General features: G+C 26.3%; 3 protein-coding genes and 1 non-coding gene across 9 annotated transcripts in view; 3 read left to right on the forward strand and 1 right to left on the reverse strand.

Moving 5' to 3' along the window:
* Window positions 1-46: 46 nt before the first annotated feature.
* LOC141527020 (uncharacterized) lies at window positions 47-2,230 on the forward strand. The gene has a single exon (XM_074242247.1). The coding sequence runs from the start codon at window positions 646-648 to the stop codon at window positions 2,155-2,157; it is 1,512 nt and encodes a 503-aa protein (XP_074098348.1). The 5' UTR covers window positions 47-645; the 3' UTR covers window positions 2,158-2,230.
* A 981-nt stretch (window positions 2,231-3,211) lies between these two features.
* LOC141527668 (hrp65 protein) lies at window positions 3,212-15,577 on the forward strand. Of its 5 annotated transcripts, XR_012479222.1 has the most exons (16): window positions 3,230-3,597; window positions 4,271-4,501; window positions 4,620-4,838; window positions 5,043-5,344; window positions 5,620-5,915; window positions 6,172-6,362; window positions 6,481-6,583; window positions 6,715-6,734; window positions 11,055-11,258; window positions 12,537-12,649; window positions 12,873-12,967; window positions 13,160-13,217; window positions 13,615-13,678; window positions 14,226-14,286; window positions 14,621-14,678; window positions 15,446-15,577. XR_012479222.1 is itself a non-coding variant. In XM_074243246.1 (10 exons), exons 2-10 carry the CDS (start codon window positions 3,406-3,408, stop codon window positions 9,350-9,352), a joined length of 1,794 nt encoding a protein of 597 aa, XP_074099347.1. In that variant the 5' UTR covers window positions 3,212-3,287; window positions 3,397-3,405; the 3' UTR covers window positions 9,353-10,917. The 5 variants fall into 5 exon arrangements, 2 of the variants coding, with proteins under 2 accessions (XP_074099347.1, XP_074099349.1); XR_012479223.1 differs by lacking the exon at window positions 14,226-14,286; XR_012479224.1 differs by lacking the exon at window positions 11,055-11,258.
* On the forward strand, window positions 13,476-13,542 carry LOC141527788 (small nucleolar RNA SNORD2). The gene has a single exon (XR_012479253.1). It is a non-coding gene; the product is annotated as a small nucleolar RNA SNORD2 (small nucleolar RNA).
* Window positions 15,578-15,670: 93 nt separating the features above from the next.
* Window positions 15,671-21,732, reverse strand: part of LOC141527670 (cilia- and flagella-associated protein 298) — a 47,371-nt gene continuing 41,309 nt past the window's right edge. For both annotated transcript variants that reach the window (XM_074243251.1, XM_074243250.1), the window contains exon 6: window positions 15,671-18,988. In XM_074243251.1, coding sequence (XP_074099352.1) covers window positions 18,878-18,988 — 111 coding nt within the window. In that variant the 3' untranslated portion in view covers window positions 15,671-18,877. The remainder of the gene's footprint in view (window positions 18,989-21,732) is intronic.

Below are 21,732 nucleotides of genomic sequence, written 5' to 3' on the forward strand. Positions count from 1 at the left end.
GTGTCCAAATAGTAATCTTTTAAAAATCAATAGTGTATGTAGAATAGAATAGAATTTAAATAGATAAATTACTAAATTAAAATTAAAATCTAATTATTTTTGAAATTTCTTAAAAATTTTTTTAAATAATTTAATAAATTTTTTTGTTAGAAATTTTGATAAAAAAGTGCAAAATAATAATTTTAATATTTTAATTAAGTTTTTAACTTTAATGTGTTAAAAATAAATTATACCAAAAAGTGGAAAAAAATTTAATAGTGCCCACGTGGAAAAATTTGACGTATGTTAATTCAAAAAAATTACACTCTTTTAAAATTTAATTAAATCTGCAGATTTAATAGTGTAAAAATTGAAATAATAATCTAACGAATTTTCTAGAAATACTTTATCAATTTTTGTGACTGAAAAAGGGCGGAGCTCCACGTGTTAGCAATTACTAAAAATATTTAGACTATACATAAAGTAAAAGGGTGAAGTGAATACTTAAACGTATAAATAAATTAAGTAATAAGCAATATAATTAAAAAAAAAATTCTAGACTAAAACTGTGAAGCATATATTAGTGAAAAATTTATTTTAACATAAATAAATTTATTTAATAAGGACAAAATATTAGAATAAAAAAAAAAAAGTGGTAATATAATAATGGCAAAAAAAGAGGACTTAATAAAATCTGCGACTGAAGCTAAAATTTTAAAAGTAGTGAAGGAACTATTGAAAAATGGTTCGAACATAAATGAGACAGAATCTTTCATGGAGACTCCACTCCACGTAGCCGTACGCAATGGCTACGACACGATAGTAAAGTTTTTGGTTGAAAATGGTGCTTCCTTAGATCCTATTATTAGTGGATCTGGAGAGCACGGATATACACCGCTTCATCTGGCGGTTTTGAATGGTGATTTCCACAATGCAAAACTCCTTCTAGAAGCCGGTGCAAACCCTTCTCTAAAAATTAAAAATGATGACGACAAATCACGTTATCATCCAATTCATATCGCAGTGCACAAAAATGACGTTGAAATGGTGAAATTACTCTGCCGTCACGGAGCCGACGTGAATGTTAGATTTCCTAATATATTTTTTAGAAAATTCAAATTCCTAATTCATCGTAGTTTATGTCGCGGCCATGATCTTCCATTATTACACTATGCAATTCTTAGAAAGTTGACCCCAATCATAAAATTGTTATTCGAGTATAAAGTTGATGCTGATGCAAAAACTAGCTTTGGAAAAACAGCATTAATGCAAGCTGTTGAAGTTAATAGTGTTCTATGGGTTGAATATCTTGTGCATCAGTGTCATGCCAATGTCAACGATCGGGATGATTTTGGACAACCCGTGTTACATTTTACCATGCTCAATGTTAATAGAAAAGTAAGTGCATACAGTATAAAAGAAAATGAACAGTCTCACGAAAAGTTAAACATAATAAAGATTTTGCGAAAGATGGGCGCTAATATCAATGCCCGGTTCCCGGCAATTGAACCACGCTCTTCAATTATTCATCATATGATTAAGTACGGATTTGCTCATGGAGTCCAATATTTAATGAGTTGTTATGAATTGAATTTCATTGAAATTGACATGAAAACCATGAAAAGGGCACGGATTTTAAGAAAATATTTAACACGCGATATCCAGGATAATGAGCGTTACATGAATATTCTTAGAAGGCAGTTTGAATTGTTATCATATCATATAATCATAAAAGCAATCGAGTTAAGAATGATTGGATTACCTGCTGATAACAATTTAATAGTAAAGCGTCCACCTTATCACTGGATCACAATGGAGACCCATACAAAAATAGTTGATTCTTGGAAAGCTACAATTTGTGATCAGGTACATTATATGAAAAACAGGAAGATTTGGGGTAGCAATATCACGATTCAGCAATTGTTGACCTGCAGAATGAGCGAGCTGATCAAATTAATGTCCCAGAGGGCCTTGAGAGATTTTAATGTAACGTACGATCCAGAATTATTAGGCAAGATAGGTAATTATTGCAAAATACTGAAGGATCGATTAAGTTATGCCAAGAAAATGAAAATACTCTTAGAACAGGCTACGGAAATTATTTCCTCTATATTCGTTGATCATTTGCCTTATGATTGCTGTGAGAAAATCGTCGAATACATGGTAATGGACGACTAGTTTTGGCAAGCCGCACATTTTTGTAAAAATAATAATAATTTATTGTATATTAGCTTAGATATTTATGATTACATTATTGACATAAATTTGCAATTAAAATTTTAATAGATACACAATCAATTAATTGTAACAATTTGAAAGTTAAAATTTAAATTATTTTAATAACAATTATTATTATTTATTCATCAATTAAGTTTTATTTAAATGGAGCAGATTTTGTTTGTTTTTTATATAAAAAATTACGCCATAGTTAAATATAAGTATAGAAATTTTTATTTGTTCCAAAAACATATTAGATAATTTAACTCGTAGCTGTTATTTTTTACTCTTTTTTTTTTTCTGTATTTAAAATAAAAATAAAAAATTAATACCTGTATTTTGAGAGTGTATTTATTTATGATGAAATTAAAGTAAGCTGTCACTTGATAATTTTTTAATTTTATTTAACACATAAATTTATTCCAAAAAATTAATTTAAAAAAATTGTACTTTTAATTTTTTTTTAATTTTACAGGTCAATTTTTATAATACTGAAGTTAACGATCAGCTGTCAATTTTAACAAATTAATTACAATAAAAAAATGCTTTTAAAAATTTTCACTTGTAAATTTTATTAATTTTTACATGTGAAACTTTTTAATTAAATTTTTTTATAATAATTTAATTGCTATAAATATCTAAAAAAAATTTTATATCTGTCAACTTCAGTGTTATAAAAAAATTAACGAAGATTAAGTTAGCCGACATCTAAAAATTTTTAGAACTTAGAAGTTAATTTTCATAAAAATTAAATATTTCAAATATTTCCCGGGTTAATGTCGATATGAAAGCTTTCAAAAGTTACCGACAGTCGTAACAAAAATTCCCGCTCATAATTTTGGCGCTAGTGTGTAATTTTAAAAAATGCGCAGGTGCGATAAAAGTCACGACGCTGAATTAAACCAATGACGTGTCAACGTGATGGCAGTTGATTGGCTGGCAAGTCTCCCAGAGTGCATTGCGACGATGGGGTGCGGAGAGTGGGAATTTTACCCTCTATACAGCGTCGCTTTCCCTTTCCACGGTCTCTTTGTCCGTTGTCACCCGGATGAGTTAGTTCGTCGCTCATTTCTAAACATCCACGGTTCAAGGTGAATATTAAATTACAAAAAGGTTTTTTTTTTATCATTTCATAAGCCACTTTGTGCTTATGAAGCAATAGCTTTGTTAGAAATAAATTTCATACTTCGGAAATATCAGTAAGCAATTATGGACGGTGAAAATAAACCGGATACCACAAATCCGTCGCAGGAAAACAGCAATGAAAATAATCAACGGCCAGGACAAAACCAAGGTGGCGGAGGTGGAGGCGGTGGAAACCGCGGAGGACGTGGTAGAAAAGGCTCCAGATTTTCTGGTGGTCGTGGAGGTGGCGGTCAAAGAAATAATAATGATATGCAGGTAATTTTCATTTATTATTTTTTGTTTTTTGGAATAATTTGGAAGTTAAAAAAAATTCGTTGTTCAGAGCGTCTATTTTCGGCGCCATTTTACTTACCACGCGGTCTTTTCACGGGATGGCTGATATTTTAAGTCGATAAATTTATTTTTTATTATCTTATATTTTTAACGTAATTGTTATAGCGAGCACACCATTTTTTTTTTTTTTTAATTAAACAATTTTTTTTTTTTTTTATTTTTAAATTTAATATAAAATTCTTAAGTTTTTTTTTTTTTCAATTCAATTCAATATGAAAATTAAGTTAGCCGACATCTAAAATTTTTTAGAATATTCTTTATTAAAAGCTTTGATACAAAAAAATTATAAGTGCAATTTTTTTATAAATCCTCTAAATTAAAATACATGAAAGTCTTGAAGTTAATTATAGATCGAAACTCGTCGCAAAAAAATGGGCCATGATTTATCGTTGGTCAAAATTAAGGTGCTCGCGTAGCGCGTTATTCAAATTTCTAATATTATTTAGTTTTAATTTAGTAATTAAAAAAAAATTTTTAAAATTAACAATGTCGGCTAATTTTATGAGTCTATAATAATTTTTTTTTTTTTAATTACAAAAAAAAATTTTCCAATTTTAATTTTTGAACTTCTTTATTGATTAATTTTTTTTTTCAGATGAAAATGAGTGATTCCATGATGGATGATCCAAACATGCAAGATAACATGGGAGCAGGCCTAATGGGTGCTGGGCCTCAAGGTCATGATGACGGTGGTGGTGGAGGTGGCGGTGGTGGTAGAGGAGGTGGCGGACGAGGCGGTGGTGGCGGCCGCGGAGGCGGACGGGGAGGTCGTGGAGGTGGCGGAGGCGGTGGTGGTGACAGAAACATGGGAAACCGATCACAAGAAGTAATTATTTATTCATATATTGCAAAAAAAAATTATTAATTTCTCTTCTATTATTATAAACTTGTTTACTTGAAACTGAATATATTCTTATCATTATTTTTTAATTTTATTATCTCAGGACCGATTAATGGAGAGAATAATGAGTCTCAATGGCCCAACTCACGATCTTCCACCCCAAGATACTGCTGAGAAAAAATTCAGTGGCCGCAATCGACTCTACGTAGGAAACCTTACCAATGATATCTCTGAAGAAGAAATTAAAAATATGTTCAGTCCGTACGGTGAAATATCAGAGCTCTTCGTCAACAAAGAGAAGAACTTCGCTTTTCTGAGAATGGTAAATTTATTAAATATTACAATTACATATTTTTAATTATTATGAATACATTTCTAAATGATTATAAAAATTACCGTCTGAGCTTTAGTGATAATACCCCTCGGCTGCATTTTTTTAAATGTTATGATTTTAAAAAAATGTCAATATATTTTATTATTCATCACAAAACAGTGAAAATAAAAAAGAAAATTTTTTTTCTTACAGGATTACAGAATAAACGCCGAAAAAGCCAAGCACGAATTAGATGGAACAATGCGTAAAGGCCGTCCAATTAGAGTGAGATTCTCTCCCCACTCTTCAGCAATTAAAGTAAAAAATCTAACGCCTTGGGTATCCAACGAGCTCTTGGAGAAGGCATTCAGTGTCTTTGGTGAAATAGAGCGGGCGATTGTAATCGTTGATGACCGAGGAAAAAGCATGGGCGAAGGCATTGTCGAATACGTTCGAAAACCATCGGCTTTAATGGCTCTAAGAAAATGTAACGAAGGGTGCTACTTCCTCACCGCGTAAGTTAATTATTAGTTTATGTTTTACGACCCCGACGCCACGCTTGTTTAATTTGTTTGATTGTACAAGTGCCAAATATTCATTTGATTAGGGGAATATTAATTGAAGTCCGGATTAGGAAGCACAGTTGGATAAATTTTACGCTTTACTGTGTGCCAAAAGTTCGGATACATTTTTATTATAAAAAGAAAAAAAATAATTTGTTTTTTTTTTTTTTTTTTAAATACTAAAATAGCTTTAACTTATCACGGATTTATTTGTTTTTTTTTTGTAGATCATTGAGACCGGTTGTCGTTGAATCACTCGAACAGCAAGACGACATTGACGGTTACCCAGACAAAAATATTCAGCGCAAAAATCCCGAATTTTTCAAAGCCCGTGAAATTGGACCGCGCTTTGCTCAGCAAGGTAGCTTTGAGCACGAGTACGGTACTAGGTGGAAACAATTGCACGAATTGTACAAACAAAAGGAGAAAGCTCTAAAACGCGAAATGGCCATGGAAGAAGAGAAGCTTGAAGCTCAAATGGAATTCGCTAGATACGAACATGAAACTGAGTTACTACGAGAACGTAAGTTTAATTTTAATTTACTAACTCAATTTTATCCCTGCCGCCACGTTTGAGTGATTGAATTTATAATCATCAAGTGCCAAATGTATACTTAATCAGGGTAGAGTAAAAGAAAGCCCAAATAGGAAGCACGATTGTAATTAAATTGCTATACGTGTGCCAAACCTTTGGGTACAATTTTACAATTCAAATAAAATTAGTTTTTATTTTATTTTATAATTATTTATTTAAAAATTTTTTATTGTTTAATCTGCAGAATTGCGTCTTCGTGAGGCTGATCGTGAACGACAAAAACGCGAGTGGGAGATGAAAGAAAGACAAGCCCAAGAGCGCCGTTCGCGTGAGGAAGAAGTCCAGCGTCGTCAGCAAGAAGAAATGACAATGCGCATTCGTCGTCAAGAAGAAGAATTGCATAGACGTCAGCAAGAAAATAATCTCTTCATGCAGGTTTGTAATTAATCATTGAAATTACGGAGATCCACGTGAAGTAGTCAAATTTTTAAAACTTTCTGAAAATTTGTAAATTCACAATTTGAAATAAAATTTTTTTATTTTATTTTCACAGGAACAAGCCATGCGTGGAGGTGGTGGTGGTGGTGGCGGCGGCGGTGGAAAAAACTATGACACCGCTGGTGCTAACGACCGTGACCCCTACAACGGACCCGACGGTGAGTTTTTCTGATTTTTATTAATTTTTTTTATTTAATATTGATGTAGAAAATTGTTCAACATGAAAATTAACATTTCCAAATAAATGAATTATAATACTAAATAAATATGATTTTTTTTTTTGTTACAGGAGGAAACAATATGCCAGTGGTAACGTATTCTTTTTAATCAACTCAATATTTTATTAAAATTTTATTTTTCCTTCGAACATTGATTGCTAATCTAGTCATTCTAACTCTCATAACTCGTATCATTCGAAAATGGATTTCGTTATAAAAATTTAGAGCGAAAATTTCATATTCAGAAATCGAAAAAATTCATCAGTCTTGTTGTTTTCAATCCGATGATTTATCGAAATATTTTATCGCTAAAAATAGCGCGTGATTATTTTTATTGATTGATTTTAAATAATAAGATATTCGATATTATTTTTGCATGATGAAAATATAAATTTGTCCGTCGTTAAAAAACACGCGTTTACTCTTACATTTCTGATGAATATTGATGCTAACAGAGTTCTTATGCCTGCAATAAAGTTAACTATTCAACTTGTATACTTTCAACAAGCTTGTATAAAAATTAATTAATTTTTTATTTATTAAAACTACTAATTAAAATTTTTATTTCGTGTAAAACACAACCGCATGGAGTTATCGACTGACGTTTATAATTTAACTTGCGATACGTTCGCTTACTTAATTAATATCGTTCGATAAAAAAAACTTGAACAAAATTGAGTATTTTTTTCATCACTAAATACCATAGTGTGCAAGCTACTTGCACCGATATTGATAAATTATTTTATTCAAAAATTATTTGGAACTAAATCGACTGTCTTGGAATAAATTTTGTATTTCTGACAGTCGATTACAAAAAATAAAACTGCTGAAGCTTATTAAAATATAATTCTTTGGGAGGGAAAAAGTATATAAGAAAATTTATTGAATCAAAGAGATTATTTCTCTTTAATTAAATACATCAGTACACGACTTAAAGTCTGTACATGTTCGTCCGTAGTTATAAGGCTACGTTATAATTTTATTTTTATCTTAAACATAATTCCTTTTATTTCACAATGAATTAACTCGCGCAAGAAGTTTAATTCGTGTGTTGTCAATAGGCATCTTGTCATTAATATTATTTAACATTAAGATGTTGTAAATACAAAAAATAAAAATAATTAAAATATGTCACGATTGATTTCTCCATGTGTGTGCAGGCAAAAGACTCTGTTTTATATCTTTGAGTGAATTTATTTTTATATAAAAAGAAAAATAACACCTGATACTTAATTTATTTCATTCAGGTTTTCAAATAATTTTGTCTAATTATACAGACGAAAAAAAAAATGCCCAACTAAATTAACTATAAGAAAATGCGCCGTAGTTTTTTAATAAATCATCAAAAGTTTAAATTATTTTTAGTGGACAAAAAGACCCTGATCAAGTCTTTTAGCCGCTCATAATAATTTATCTTTAATATTAAATATATTTTAATAATTTATATTACCTGGTTAAGGAGGTCCTTTCGCCGTCAATGTTAGATAAAAATTATTAGATTATGCATAAAATTAATTTTTATCTAATAGTTAAAGTCGTTATTTATATACTAGTGAAGTTTAATTTATTCTTCACCGTGGAAATTTTTGAAAAAAAAAATTTTAACCATGTTAGTATTTTTTCAGAGTCATCCAATTCAATACAATCCATTTCTATTATGCTCTATTACAATTATTATAACAAACTGTAAAATCTTACCATATCAATTTTTTTTCTCATTTTTTTTACCGTAATTTATTTGTAAAAAAATTTTTTTAATTATCAAATATCAGCTTAATTAATTTTCATATGTATTTTTTAATTTTAGGAATTTTTATTTTAATTTATCAAATATTGACCACTACAGACAGTTGTGACTTAACTGAAGTGAAAGGACCTCCTTGACAAGATAAATATCGTCTAAGACGAGCATTGTCTGACTTAATTAAAAAGTCGCCAATGTGTTGGGCATTTTTATCGGTAAAATGTATAACAATAACGATAAATTCAACGAATTTATCCACTAGCGATTTAGCAATCTGGTTTAAATTGAAACCTTATAGATAAAAACTAAACTAGGGTTTCTATAAAATTAAATCGCGTTTTATATAATTATCAAAAAAAAAAAAAAAAAAAAAAATGACGGAAAACAATCTCTAACATTATTTTTTCCCCTTTCTTTTCTATGTGATATTGACGATGATCTGCTGCTGTGTGATGGATGGTCACCTTTAATGAACAAAACCATTATAAAACTATTAATGGTTAACATCCCAATAATCTGCAATACAAATCAAAATCCACTGTTATGCGTTTCAATATAAACGTCGTACGTGGTGTTACGGTTAATCAATTCAAACAATTTGAATAAACCGTATTCTTCGTATGTTGTATATCATGTACAAATGTACTCGACTTGATAACTTGAAAAATTAATAATTTAAATATTTAATTTAATTAAATTATAAAAAAAAAAATGTAAATAATCAGGATCCTAAATCGTTCATGGACGCGTATAATAATATGGATCGCACGAATCACGGTAGCGGGGGTTACGATGATCGTGGACCAATAATGGATCTTATGGATATGCGAGTTGATATGAACAACATGGGTGGTGGTGTTGGTGGTAATAATCGTGGTAATAACGGCGTCGGCGGTGGTCGTTGGCAAGGTGGCAATGATCGTAATCGCCAGGAAGACTTTCCAAATAAACGACGACGTTATTAGAAACAAACATCACTATAATTATTAAATAATTAGATAAATAATAACTGACTAATCAGCAATAACGTTAAAAAAAAAAAAATTGTCAAGCGAAATATGAAAAAGGAAAAATTCTGTTTGAATTTATATAAATTTTCAGTATTACCTATCTATATGTTAGAACAATTTTAAATTGATAATTTTTATTATCATGACTGCATTATTACTAATTATCGTCATCATATTGTCTTCTTCTTTTTTTTTTTTTTTTTTTTTTTTTTTTTTTTTTTTAAATTAGACTTATTGAAAAATAAATTTTACGCCCGCTATTTCCTCACGTAATTGTCAGTTTTTATTCGTGCAAATGAGGAAATTTTATCGAGTATATAATTTAGGGCATCGAGTATATAATTTTACACGATTATTTGTTTGACTTAGTCATTCATGTTTACTAACAAATATTAATTAAATTACTAACAATATAATTTAGATGGTCTCTATAATTAAGTTTTAGATACTTTAATTTATTCATTCGACAATGAGTAACAATGTACATGAGCACGTTTATTAATTCTTCCGTGGAACGTGTTTCCAATAATATCTACTTAAAAACAAACAAAAAAAAATACAGTTATAATTAAAGGGATTACTTTGATACATGCTAAAGAAAATATAATTAATTGTCAAGATTCCTGGGTTGCAATGGGAACGCAAGAATATTTTTTTTTTTGTATTTAATCCTTTTAATTATATAGTAATTAATAAAATTTATATCAAATAATTATGGTTTAAATTTCAATCAATTGCTGTTGAGATAATTAGATAAATGTGTGTTTGATAGCTAGTCAACTTAACTATAAAAATAAAGTAATCTTTTAAATTGACAATATTAATACTCAATAAACTTAATTCCATGTAGATTTTTTGACGCTCAGTAGAGACAGAGTTTATTTTTTTTTCATGTGTTTTTTTTTTGTTTTGTGTCGATATTTGTCTAAGGTGTATAAAATAATTCTTTATGGTGGTTTTAAAAAAATTAATTAGAGTTTATTTGACATTCATCAAATTATCTTAATTCTGAATTGATTGAACAATTATTTAATTAATATTATTATTGTCTTGAAAAATTAGTACTAATTAATTGATAAAAAATATTTAATAATTTTATTATCGTGTAAACTCTGGATAATAAAATTTTTTCATGGTTAGTCTGTAAGTATCTGACAAATCGTGACAAACGATTTTACTGAATGAATAAAAAATTAAAATCATATTTTTTTCATCGTAATTTTGATTTGAAAAATTTTTTCAAAATTAACTGCATTATTTATCAATACATGAACTATTATATAGGACAATGTGTATGTTTACATGCAATTTTTTATGAAAATAATATGATTAAAAAAAGAAAATAGATGGTAATGACAGTTCTGCTGATAGCGATATAACTAAATAGTTATTTAGTACCTTATTCAATTATTTTTAATTTCATTGTCACACTAGATGTGAATTTGTCTCATGCTAATTATTATTAACTTGCTTGAAACAATTTATCAATAAAATTTAAAAAGCAAATGAATATAAAAAAATTTTTTTTTCTATCAATCAACAATACTCATGATTTTATCAGATCTCTCGATATATATATATATATATATATATATATATATATATATATATATATATATATATAGATCTATATTTATATATATATATTTATACACAGTCTTCAATTCTTCTAATTGACTTTGAAAAAAATGTCACGACTTAGCTTTGGAAAAAGAGACAATCAGATATTACAGTATCTTCTACAATATCAATTTTGAGAATTTTATTACAACATTCTTTAACGGCGGATGGAACAGCAATCACAAGATTATCTTTCTTTCTTGAATCCACTTGTCAATGAATTCCACTAGTCCACTATGAGGTGAGTAGTTTTGCAAAAATGTTTTACTATTCAATTGAATTCCAGTGGGATGGATCTTTTGTGACTATTTTTATCAACAACTAAAAAAAAAAAAAAACCTTTCTTAAACATTTAATGAATAATTATATATTTGGGGGGAATTTAAATATTTTATAATATATATAAATATTTTTTACAGGAATTTATTTTTTTTTATCTTTATTTTCAGTAACATTTATTTTTAATTTTTTAATTATCAAGCAGAATTTATTCAAACTTGACATTAATTTTTTTTTTCTTATTTTTTTTATAATTTTTTTTTTTTTAATTTATCAATTAAAATTTGCAACTACTGGGTACTTTACCTTATTAAATTTAATTTTTAAAAAATTTAGCAATACAAGTTCTTAACTTTTAATTGCAATATTTTTTTTTAGTATGATTTTTTTCAATTAATTAAATTAAAAAAAAAAAAAAATGAAATGTTGTACCTTCAATGAAAAAAAAAAAAAAAAATGTCTCAACGCAAAATAAAATTTTGCTAATAATAAATGTATTATTTACCTTTTCACTGTCTGCAGTTATGGAGAATTGATTGAAAATTATCCACAATGTAGGTATATCTATAATTAATCATTACAATGAAGCATTGATAAAAAATAAGTATGAAAAAAACCTATATGTATCTCACAAACAATATAACGAGAAAACTAACAAATTTTTGTTGGATTTAACAGCAGCTCAGAGCTTGAATTGTTACCGAAGACAACCTAAATATATATATATGCTGATACACGATTTATTATCCGATGGTTGTCGCGGTTTATTTTTTAAAAATCTGAGCTGTGCTAGGCAATTAAATTATTTATTCATTCAAAAGTATGGTATTTAAATTAAAAAGGGAATGGGGATGATTTAGTATCTTTGAATATAAATCTATACTTTCTACCAGTATCAGATTGCCACTGGCAATATTCTCTTCTTTAATAGCGCTTCTACGTCGTACTTAATAACAAATCACGTTTATTTCATCTGATATTCTTATTTATTTTCCTTTTTTTTTTTTTATTCGTACAATTGATACTTTTCTCTTGCCCTCATAAATAAGAAGCCATATTGTTTGGTAATTGGTTTTCTCAGCCATACATATTCCATTAAATTATCATTAATATTTTATTTTTTAATCAATAAATTCAAACGAGTTTAAGTTTGTATTGGACAAAATATTAGTAAATTATTTTGGAAAAAAAAAATTTATTTACAGTGAACATGTTGTAATTTTTTTTTACTCAATTTCAGGTCACGGCAATAGCAGTTTATTGAGACATGAAATTTATTTAACATACCTGATGTTTTGTGTCAAGATCAATATTTTACTGTTAGCGTTTCAATTCCACTGGATTTATAATTCCGTAAGTGATAAATATTTATTTTTATTAAATTAACTTAAATTTATAATTAAAAAAAAAAAAAAAAAAAATTATAAAATTTAAAATGATGATTCTATCTTTCGGGTCTGAAAATATTGATGTTCAATTATCCCAACGTGTACTGAATTAATTTTATATGTTATCTTTAACAATTCATATGCGAGCTGTTATTTTTAGTATTTAACAAAGTATTTTTATTATTCAGATCAATAACGACTACGAGGTGGGTAGTGACGTTACAGACAAAAATCAGAGCTTCAACAATGAAGTAGTAACTCTTGGATATTTTTTTATTTTTTGGTAAGTTTATTCAACAGTTAATTTATTTAATTTGTTAAAAATTGTTTTATTGAATTTATATGATGCCTACATCTTTCGGGACTGATTAACGTTGATGTCACTTTTTAAACTGATTTTTTATTTTTTCAAATAAAAGTTTTGTTCTATATTCAATTGAATTTTAATCAGATTTTTTTTTTTTTTTTTTTTTAGCTTGAGGCCAACAAAAATAAAAATGGATGAGCGGATTTATTTTGAAAGCGCAGAGTTGGTAAGTGATTTATCAAAATTTGATTTATTAATTACTAATAATTATTTAAATTGTTTTTTTAAACTATCAATAGAAATTTTTTTTTAAAATATCAATAAAATTGAATGACTAAATTTTTTTTCGTAATATTAACTAAATTTTTATTGACACATTTATTTATTTGAATATAATTTTTTTTTTTATAATTATATTCATATAAAATTTTCTCCAAAAAAAAATGTATTACCAATATGAACAAAGCTGATTCTCGTTTAAATAAATAAAAATGATGCTTACATCTTTCGGGACTGATTGACATTGATGTCAAAATTTTTACTGATTTTTTTTTTATAAAAATTAAAGAATTAATTCAATTTTTAAAAATTACATTTTATTAAAGTAACAAATTTTTTTACAGCTCTCAATTGAAAGGCAAAGTTTTTGATAACCAAGAAGGAATCATCGGACGTTTCATTGAATTTGTAAGTGTAAATTCTGAATTTTAAATAGTAATTAATTTAGTTTAGTTCATTGACAATTATGCCAAGGCTAACGCCAAATGGTAATAAGAAAATATGAATAAAATACTTAAATTATTATGCAATTTGAATATACATACAATTAAAGTGATTTACATTAGAGAATTTTAAGGGTAAATTAAATAACCCTGAATTGATAAAAATTTCTGTAATATATAAAACTAAAAATTTTGCCTGTAGTTAAACTTAAAATGTATATCAAATTAATTATTAAAATATCAAGCTAACAGGGCGTATAACAAATTTTTTTTCGGGAAGTTAAATCTCTTGATAAATTGATTCGATTTTTTTATTCCAAAAAAAATTTACATCTTCACTTTGTATCAAAGTAAATATTCTTTTTTATAATGAATGACGATCTCCGAGGCAAAATTATTGCTGATTTTTATTTGATGCTAAAATTAAATCTGAATATATTTTTATCTTACTCAAAAAAAAAAAAAATTTTTTTTATTTTAACATAAAATTAATAAAAAAAAAAATTTTATAGTTTCGAGTTTCAAGTTCGAGGATCCGGATTCAATTATTTAATTTCCATTGAAGTTGCATTGGTAAGAGTTATTCCAAATTAATTTTCAATTCACTGAAATATATTTATTTTGATGAATCATTAAAGATCGAACATGGAAAAATTTTAATTGATCAAGAATTTTTTACTTGCAATCGAATTTCAATTAAAAAAAAATAAATTATCAAGTAAACGTAAATATCACTAGTCAATTACTAGCGCTATAGATAAAATAAATGATGAATTGTTTACCCTTACCTTTTCTGACAAAAACTTGATGTCAAAAAATTCTGATCATATACTCACACTAAAATTTTATGTTTCAATTAACCAACATAAGCTTAATAAATTTTATTTATTTTTTTTTTTTTTTACAGATTCAACTATTTAAACGGATTCAAAACCAATTATTCAGTCTCGAATGTAATTTTACTGGTAAGAAAAATTTTTTAAATAAATTTACAATAAAAAAAAAAAACACCCGAAATGAAAGGTAGATTTCATAGAATAAATTGATGTGATTTTTACTATTTTGATCATTTTGAAGAGCTACCATTTCTACACTTATTGACAGAATTCGCTCATCTTCGAACTCATTCAAGGTTATTATCCAAAAAAAAAAAATCCAAGAAAGTCCAAAAAAAAATTTTAGTTTGGAGAAAATTTTTTTGCATTTCTTCACGTTTCATACAAAAAATACATTGATTCCCAAAAACAAATTTTTTATACGCCTTTATGGCATCCGAGGTGGGGTCCTAGTAGTCATAGGGACGTTGAAAAAAAATTTTTTTTGGAAACCGATGTATTTTTTCATGAAACGTGCAGAAGAGCAAAAAAAACCTTTTTTTTGAACTTTAAAAAAAATGGAATTTTTATTATACGCCCTTATGGTGGCATTCGAGGGTGGGTCATAAGGGCGTAAAATTTTTTTTTTGCATTTCGGACAAAAATACGCCGATTCCCGAAAAAAAATTTTTGTATTTTACGACAAAATTCCGTCATGAGGACCAATACAAAAAAGATTGATATCTATGAAATCTACCTAAAAAATACGAATTTTACTTGATGAATTCTGGCTAGAGTCCTGAACTAAAGATGACAACATATCGTTCATTTTCTGATTTTATCTTAATCTCTTATATTTAAATATAAAACTTATGAATAAAAATTCTAAAAAAAAAAAATAATTACATCTGTTGCAGAAAGACGAGCTCGACGAATTCAAAGGAACGTTAGAAGATGAATAATAAATAAAAGTATTATCAAATAACATAATGTATAATATATTAAGTTAAAAATGAAATACAGAATAAATATAAACGAATGATATCAAAGCTTTGACAACATTATTTTTTATTAATTAACCGCAGAAAGCCATCATATACACCATTCATTCTAAATAAAAATCTTTATGTCAATGACAAGTAATAAACTTAATAATATATATTTATATATATATATTTTACATAAATATTAAATATTATAATTAAGTAAATAATATATATTTTAATTGCAATATACATTATTACGTGAGTTGTGTGCTAAACAGTACAAAAATTATTGTAAACATTTAATAACGTTATGAAATAATTACTTGGCGGTGATTTATTTATTTTTGTCTTAATTTTTTCTTTTAGTTTTTTTAAATTTATGATGTACAGTACAGTAAGTGCATTAATTATTCAATAAATCGATATGAGACGCGGTACAGTAGTCAATAAATACACGGCCGGAGCGGGTGGAAGGAATGATTTGGTGTTTTGAGCTTCTATTTATCTAAAAAAATTACTATATTTATTTATATTTTATTCAATTACTTATTATCAATCGACAAAGTATCGCTGCTTTTATTTTAATTACCAAATTCGTTTTTTTTTTACGGCGTTAATTTTTTAAATTATTATTTTACATCGCAAATAAACGGAAAATAGCCGTGGCCATTTTTTTTTTTTAACTGACGGGCACATTTATTGTATGCAATGCCTAATTATATATATATATATATATATATATATATATATATATATATATATATATATATATATATATATTTATATATTTATATTTATATATTTATATGTATATGTTTAAAACAGGCGTTGCAACTTCGCATTAAGTAAGCATTTTTTAAAAACTTGTACGTCCAATCCAGTAATTGTTTCGCTAACGTTTTATATTTAATTATTTTTATACATTATTTGTTTTAAACTCCTCAATACTTTTTTATACATTTGTTTATTTCTTTTATTTTATTTTATTTATTTTTATTTCAATTATTGTAGATCACAGACAACTTGTTCTTAATTCATAAAAACAATTTAGTTTTCTTTATTTATTTATTTATTTATTTATTTATTTATTTATTTATTTATTTATTTATTTATTTATTTATGATAGCATATGTGTCAAGTGTATAATATGATTGTGTAATTGTTATGTGCGTCCAGGCAAATTTATAAATTCTCAAGCACTCAGTTACATTGTGTGTCAATTTTATAAAATTTATTATAATAAAATTAAAAAATTTGCAATACTGATTTTTATTTTGAGCATTGTTAAGGAGGATAGCCATTGTAAAATTAAAAAATAGTATATTACACCCCTTGGGAAGGAAAATAAGAAAAGCCTCAGATCACATGTAATTGTTGGCCGAGGCGAAGCCGAGGTCGACAAACATGTGATCTGAGGTTTTCTTTTTTACTTTCCAAGGGCTGTATACTATTTTTTTGTCCGACGAAGGCGGAAAGCGGCAACTTTGTTTAGCGTAGCGGGACGAAAGTTGCCACTTTCCGCCCGGAGGGCAAAAAAATTTTTTTTTTTTTTTTTTTTATTAAATAAAAGTTTATATAACAAGATGACACTGGGTATCATCCCAGATTATACTCAGTGATATCTGTGGTGAAAAAAAATTTCAGATAGTAGCTAGTATAATCCAGATTATACTGGGTGATATCTGGATTATAATAATTATAGTCTGGATTATACTCATTGTAATCTGGATTACACCAGCTACTATCTGAAATTGTTTTTTTTCACTTAGTATAATCTGGGATGATATCCAGTGTTATCTTGTTTTTTCCGTGTAACTTATATTTATTTAGGTTTTTTAATAAAATTTTTTATCTAAAAAAGTCAAACAATAACTAAAATATGTAAAAATAATCTAAATTTATAATAACAAAAAATATTTGATACAATTAAGCAAAAATCGCGAGGAATTGTAAACGTATTACAATACATTTAATTACAATAGCACTTACAATCATGCAATTGTAAGAATTGATGTATAAATTTAAATATTTCAATAAATATCTCTAATATATATATTAATTTATATATTAATAATTTATTATTAATATATTATTATATATTTATTATTTATATATTAATATATTAATAATTTACTACCAAAATTTCCGATCAATTCACCGTACCGTTTTTGAGTAATTAATTTTCGAAAATCACCTATTTTTTTCGATTCTCACAGTAGCTATCCCCCTTACACATAATTAATTAAGAAAAAATTGAATTTTTTTTTATTCATCCAAACAATGCTCATTACAAAATTTTTTTTTATTTTTCAATTAAAATTAAAAATAAAAATAAAATACGCTTAAACATTTACGCATGTTAATTTTACCAAATCACACAAATGTACATGAGTGATTTAAAAATGACAGCCTGATTAATTAATTGGACGGCCGGGAAAGTCAATTAGGTAATTTGTTTACTTTTTTTTTTTTTGTATCAGATTAATAAAATAAAATAAAATAATGGACTGTTTTTTCTTAAATGTTTCAAGTAATGAGCATTACATCAATATTTGCCGTTATCAAGAATTTTTTTTAGTCTTATATATTGTTATTTTATTTTATTTATTTAAATTTAATTATCCATTAATTGTGTTGGCGTGGAGCGATTTTATTTTAATAAATTTATTACCTATCTGATACTAAGATGCAACGGTGAATGAATGCATATGATCCCACAACAAGCGAATTATTAAATTTTTTATTTAATAATTTAACATTATTTATCATTTATGCACTTAATTATTTAGATTTTATTTATTTATTTTTTTATATAGCATTTATTAAATGTGATTTTTCAGTACTGCAAATCATACTCTCTTATAAAATTTAATATCAGAGTGAACCAGACTTGATTTTTATTTATTTAAACAATTATTAACGTCAAATCCTATTTAACTTCTCAAACTCAACGAATATCACCTTGACTTTATTGTAATCGTTCATAACTTTGAAAAAATTCGTTGAAAGTCCAATATGTTTCTCATATTTACCCGTATGATTAGCAGGCAGATAACGGAGGATAACTAAAGTTAACAATAATGCCCCCTCACATGATTATTTTATTATATGCGCTAAATCTTTTTATTTCCCCGATACAGAAGTTAAGTTTTTTTTTTTTTTATTCTGGTTCGCTCCGTAATGTGTAGAATACAATAAAGTGGTTTCCGATTAAATCTTTATCACCGCGATAAGTATCTTCGTACAAAGGAAACAATAAATTATACTTGTGCCAAGTATTTTTTTGATCCTCTTCACTGTCCGCGGATTTGAATCGGCTGCTTTTTATTGTATTGTATTGTATTGTATATACTTTTTTTTTATCTACTTGGGCTTCCATGAAATGTTGTTCAATCCTTGAAATTGTCGTTTCAAACTGCCGCTGTCGGCCCAGCCGGAGTTAAGATACTCGTCGTCATCATCTTGCTCAAGTTCCTTGTTTTCAATGAAAAAAAAAAAATATTTTTTTAATATTAAATTATCTAATAAATATCTAACTTTTTTTTAATTAAATCAAAGTTCTTGTTTTATTTTTAATTGGACAAATTTACATAATGTCTAATTTTTGACATTATAGTTAAAGAAATAATAAAAAATGGAAAATTAGTTCAATTTATTAAATTTGAATTTATATTATTGAGAGAATAAGAAAAATTTTGAGTCCAGAATAGTCATATGATAAAAATGATTTTTTTTAAAGAAATTTAGTGTCATTGCAAAGGTCTTGATTTGAATTTATGCCTTTTCAAGGTTTTATATCATTCTCGCCGATAGTCAATTTATTATGATAAGTATTTATGTTGCATTCGAAAATGCTCTATCTTTAGATACATCATTAAAAAATTACGTTGTATCTTGTAAAATATTGACATTTTTGAAGATACAAGCTCATCCCGATGTTACACTCATCAAGATCTTTCATTTGAGTACCCACATCAATTTTTCATATATTTATATATATATATATATATATATATATATATATATATATATATATATATATATATATATATATATATATATATATATATATATATATATGAAAAATATATAAAAAATGCATGTGGGTACTCAAATGAAAGCTCTTGATGAGTGTAACATCGGGATGAGCTTATATCTTTAAAAACGTCAATATTTAAGAAAGTAAAGTGCAATTTAATAAAAGTCATTATTTAATAAACCAGAATTTAATTTCAGTCACATAGTGACTGCGAAGTTGCTAGTAATCAATTATTCTATTAAATTAATTCAGTCGTAAATGATTTCTTTTCAATAAATTATTCTAAGATTAAGATTTAACAAATTATATGTTTTTTAGTTTTGTTGGAAAAATAAATTAATGCTAAAAAAATATTTAAAAAATTGCACTAATTCCTTTTTTTAAATTTTTTATTTTTAAATGTCTAATTTTTTTTGAAATTTTCTTTACAATTATTTTTCATTAAAAAAAATTATTAAATTTACAATAATTTAAATAGACATTTATTTTTTAATTTTTAATTAAAAAAAAAAGTACATTGATACTTAGAAAGAGTTTTTAAAAAGTTCAGCAAGAAATTTTAAAAATTCCTACATATGGACTTTAGAAAATAAACTTCTGATATTAATTAAGAAAGTTTAAAAGGACATGTGCCAGTCATTACCGAACATTCGTATCTATTTGTTTGTTTTTGTACTTTATACTTATAATCTATTTAATTAGCTAAATTAAATATTGACATGAATAAAAGCTCCGTTTGTAAAATATTAATAACAAGTAAAATAATTTTATTACAAGGATCACTTGATAATTGACCTAAATATTTAACTGATGTGAAAATAATAAGTAGAGGAAGAAGTATTATAACTGATGGTAAACATACACAGTGTATATTCGTGATTGGAATCTATGCTAGTATAACATGCATAGAACAATGAGAGCACAATGTCAGTAGAACATGAACATGAGAATGGCCATTAATGCTCCTGCAAGTATAGACTAGGACAGAGTTACACCGGTTGCAATATCACGATCAAGTGCTAAAGGTAAAGCAATTAATTTCACCTGTCTCAATGTTAAATGCCTCTTATTATTTATTTTTTCATTCTTTAACTTTACTCATTTAATAAACTGGAATAACAACCTCATTTTTAGAGTTTGTTAGAAGTCAATCATGATTTTTTTTATTTTTCATTGTTTTACTTTACATGCAGTGCAATTACACATTAGTATTAGACCTATTACACGATAGGTGTTTATTATTATTTCATAATTAAAAAAAAAAAAATTAATTCGAGCAATTTTAAATAATTTAAAAGTAAAACAGTGATATACAGTCGGTTTGTCATAAAAAAATTCGAGGAAATTTTTTTTTTAATTTTGAAAAAATTAAAAATCCAGCAGATTATGGACGGTGTGGCTTAAATTGCCATAACTTTTTCAAAACTTGACTTATCGGGATGTTTTTTTCTTCAAAATTTTTTTTATTAAATGTTTTTTTTGGGAAAAAATCGAAAAACATTATTCGAACCTATCTTTATCGTTATTTTTTAGATTTTTCGAAAAAACTCCGAATTTCTCGATGATAAAAAATTTTAATTTCTTTTTACTTTCTTTCATATAAAACTTTCACATTTTCTACAAATATCCTGAATGGTGTTTTTTCGATTTCTACTTTTTTTCAACTGAAAAAAAAAAATGTCAACATAGGAATTTTTCCTATGCAAAAATTACTGTTTTTTTCGCCGTGTAGCGGAAAAAATTTTTTTTCTTCAAGAAAAATTTTACTCAGGCCAAAACTATTTTGATCGTCTTTATTAATTTTTTAAGCTCAAGTAAAATTTTTTTTCTGTGTAATTTAAAAAATTTACTCTCCAAATTTAAAACTTATTTTTAATTGAAAGAAATATTTTACTCATATATTAATTAATTAAAGTTGTTTTCGCTTAAGCTTTCAGCTCAATAATTAAACACTTATTTTCCATCAAACTAATTTGTTTTCTTCTACTTTCAAACTCGTTAAAGATGTGACAAATATTGGCTTAATTGGAATCGATCGAAACTGAGAAATTACGCTCAAATTTTTAAGAAACTCACGATTTAAAAAACTGAGCCATAAAATTGTAAAATAAAATTATTAAATAAGTTTTGCCATACATTCAAAAATTCAAAAGTTTACTTATGACTTTTAAGTAGCACA

Source organism: Cotesia typhae, unplaced genomic scaffold (assembly GCF_013202065.1).
Source record: "Cotesia typhae breed Kobodo isofemale line unplaced genomic scaffold, CoteBio_Ctyphae contig_4, whole genome shotgun sequence".
Classification (NCBI taxonomy): domain Eukaryota; kingdom Metazoa; phylum Arthropoda; class Insecta; order Hymenoptera; family Braconidae; genus Cotesia; species Cotesia typhae.

What these genes read in the sequence shown, in the direction of transcription:
- LOC141527020 (XM_074242247.1), top strand. Translation starts at nt 646, where the DNA reads ATGGCAAAAAAAGAGGACTTAATAAAATCTGCGACTGAAGCTAAAATT.
- LOC141527668 (XM_074243246.1), top strand. Translation starts at nt 3,406, where the DNA reads ATGGACGGTGAAAATAAACCGGATACCACAAATCCGTCGCAGGAAAAC. An exon ending in AACTGAGTTACTACGAGAAC is followed by an intron (nt 5,916 to 6,171) that starts GTAAGTTTAATT and finishes TTTAATCTGCAG; the next exon opens with AATTGCGTCTTCGTGAGGCT. An exon ending in CCCCTACAACGGACCCGACG is followed by an intron (nt 6,584 to 6,714) that starts GTGAGTTTTTCT and finishes TTTTTGTTACAG; the next exon opens with GAGGAAACAATATGCCAGTG.